Here is a 2,538-nt window from a genome sequence, read left to right as displayed (position 1 = left end):
CAAGTTTTCATAGTCCCAACTCATAACTCCGGTCATCTGAAGAAGTGGGCAGTGCCCCCGAAAGCTCATGATCCCATCTACATGTTTCATTAGTCTATAAAGTGCTTCCAGACCATTTGTTGTTTTTTTCCCTTAACCAGTTATTTAATCTTCCTTGCTGTTGCACATTAGGTTCTTGGGCATTGTTCCTATCTTTTTTTTCTCATCTTGATCCCTTATCTTCGTTCCACTAATTTTTTGACTAGTCTGTCTTCAGCCACCATCAGTTTTAAACTCTGCTGTCAGAAACGCACCACATAAAGAATTTCAGTAATGTTTGGAAATGGTAGATCCCAGAGCTTCGTGAAAGGTAAATACTATTGCAAGCCAGAAGGCTCCCAGTTTAATGTTTAAGATCTTTGTTTTCTCTGTGCTGTTTCTGTAGATTGGAGGGGCAGGCTTATACAGACCTGCCTGCCAACTGGCTGTGACACTTCTTGAGAGGAACCAGTTATCTGCTTTGCAAATGACGATGATGCTTTTGCTGACTCCTGCCACTGCGTAAGGACTTCCAGGGGGTGGGACAGGGTCTCTCTTGTAAACGCTACAGAATCCATTGCGAAGATCAGACTTTTTTTTCTGCCCCAGCGCAGAATAGAATGGCTGGCGACAACCACACGGCAGTGTCAGAATTCATCCTCCTGGCATTCGCTGACTCGCCAGCGCTGCTGGTTCCCATCTTTACACTCTTCCTCGCGATCTACAGTGTCACCGTGTTGGGGAATCTCGGGATGATCACGTTAATCAGCCTTGACCCGCAGCTCCACACCCCCATGTACTTTTTCCTCAGCAACTTGGCTTTTGTGGATTTCTGCTGCTCCTCTATGATCGCTCCCAAAGCTATGGAGACCTTCCTTGTGGAGAGCAAAGCCATTTCCTTTGCTGGATGCCTAGTGCAGTTTTATGTCTTTATAGCTGTGGTTTCTGCTGAATGCCTACTCTTGGCGATAATGGCCTATGACCGTTATGTGGCCATTTGCAATCCCTTGCTCTACACAACTGTCATGTCCCGAGGACTTTGTCTCAGGATGGCTGCCGGTGCATATACCCTGTGCTTACTGAACTCCACGATGCACGTCACCTTCATAAGTCGTTTATCTTTCTGCCACTCCAACGTCATCAATCACTTTTTCTGTGATATCCCCTCGCTCTTCAAGCTCTCCTGCTCTGACACCCTCCTCAATGAAATGCTCATTTTCATTACCGCCGGAGGAAAAGCACTGAGTTCCATCCTGATCATTCTCGCTTCCTACACGTACATCCTCTCTGCCATCCTGAGGATCCCCTCCAGCCAGGGCAGATACAAAGCCTTCTCCACCTGCACCTCCCACCTGACCGCTGTCAGCATCTTCTACGTGACTGGCCTATTTATCAATTTACAGCCCCGTTCCAACTTCACACCCACTCAGAGCCAAGTGATTTCTGTGTTTTACACTCTCGTCATCCCCATGCTGAATCCTTTGATCTATAGCTTGAGGAACAAGGAAGTGAAAGCTGCTCTCAGACGAGTGATGAGCAGAAAAACCTTTTCTCCTTTATTCTGTTAGTTTGGTGTTAGATTCAAATAGCTAATTCCACAGCCTTGGCTGAGAGCAGGAGGTATCTCTTTAACCAGTGAAATAGCACCTGAGATCATTTATTAATTTTTCAGCAAATCAAGAACGTAATTTTTAAACCTGTTTCAGAATGTTTTGCTCCACAGGACACAAAACCTTTCTTTTCAGATTTTGAGGGTGTTTTTTTTTAAAGATTTTTTTATTCAAAAACAATATTGTAGGAAATAGCATTTTGATTTAACAATGAAAATATCTCCTATAAAAATGTGAGAGCAAAGCATTTGCCGCTTTTCCCCCCCATTAAAACAATTCAGCAAATCAAACACGAACTTGCCAAATATTTTGGTCAACACAAACCTGTATGGTTGATTGGAGAAAATGTTTTAGTCTAAAGAAATCCATGGAGGTTAGGTCCATCAATGGCTATTAGCCAGGATGGGTAGGAAAGGTGTCTCTAGCCTGTTTCTTAGATGCCGGGAATGGGTAACAGGGATCACTTGATGGTTCCCTGTTCTATTCACTCCCTCTGGAACATCTGGCATTGGCCAGTGTCGGCAGACAGGACACTGGGCTAGATGGACCTTTGGTCTGACCCAGTCTGGCCGCTCTTATGTTCGTTAGGGGTGGGGAACTTTTTTTGGGCCCAGGGCCACTGACCCACAGAAAAATCAGCTGGAGGTCGCACAAAAGTGAGGAGTAAAAAATAAAAAAAATGATGTGGCCCCTGAGTGAGAAGAAGAGACACTCACTACATTCCCCTTGCATACCAGAGCCTGGAGGGGGGCAGGCTAGTATATTTTGTGGGCACCCTTAGACTCTGGGGTGGGACCAAAAATGAGGGGTTCAGAGTGTGGGAAGGCCTGCTGGGAAGTGGGCTTGGAGTGTGGTGTCTGAGTGGGAGGGAGAGTACAGATGTGGTCGGGGGCTGATGGGTCTGGGTGGG

At 45.9% G+C, this 2,538-nt stretch overlaps 1 protein-coding gene across 1 annotated transcript; it reads left to right on the top strand.

The window, feature by feature from the left end:
- The first annotated feature begins 638 nt into the window (after positions 1-638).
- On the top strand, positions 639-1,586 carry LOC102446190 (olfactory receptor 5F1-like). Its single transcript, XM_006116939.3, has one exon. It carries the CDS (start codon positions 639-641, stop codon positions 1,584-1,586), a length of 948 nt encoding a protein of 315 aa, XP_006117001.2.
- The last annotated feature ends 952 nt before the right edge of the window (positions 1,587-2,538 follow it).

Source organism: Pelodiscus sinensis, chromosome 4 (assembly GCF_049634645.1).
Source record: "Pelodiscus sinensis isolate JC-2024 chromosome 4, ASM4963464v1, whole genome shotgun sequence".
NCBI classification, from domain to species: Eukaryota; Metazoa; Chordata; order Testudines; family Trionychidae; genus Pelodiscus; species Pelodiscus sinensis.
The sequence above is the reverse complement of the archived record's forward strand: the minus strand, read 5'-3'. Positions and strand labels throughout refer to the sequence as shown.

Bases quoted from the DNA above. Each gene is read 5' to 3' on its own strand.
- LOC102446190 (XM_006116939.3), top strand. From the start codon at position 639: ATGGCTGGCGACAACCACACGGCAGTGTCAGAATTCATCCTCCTGGCA.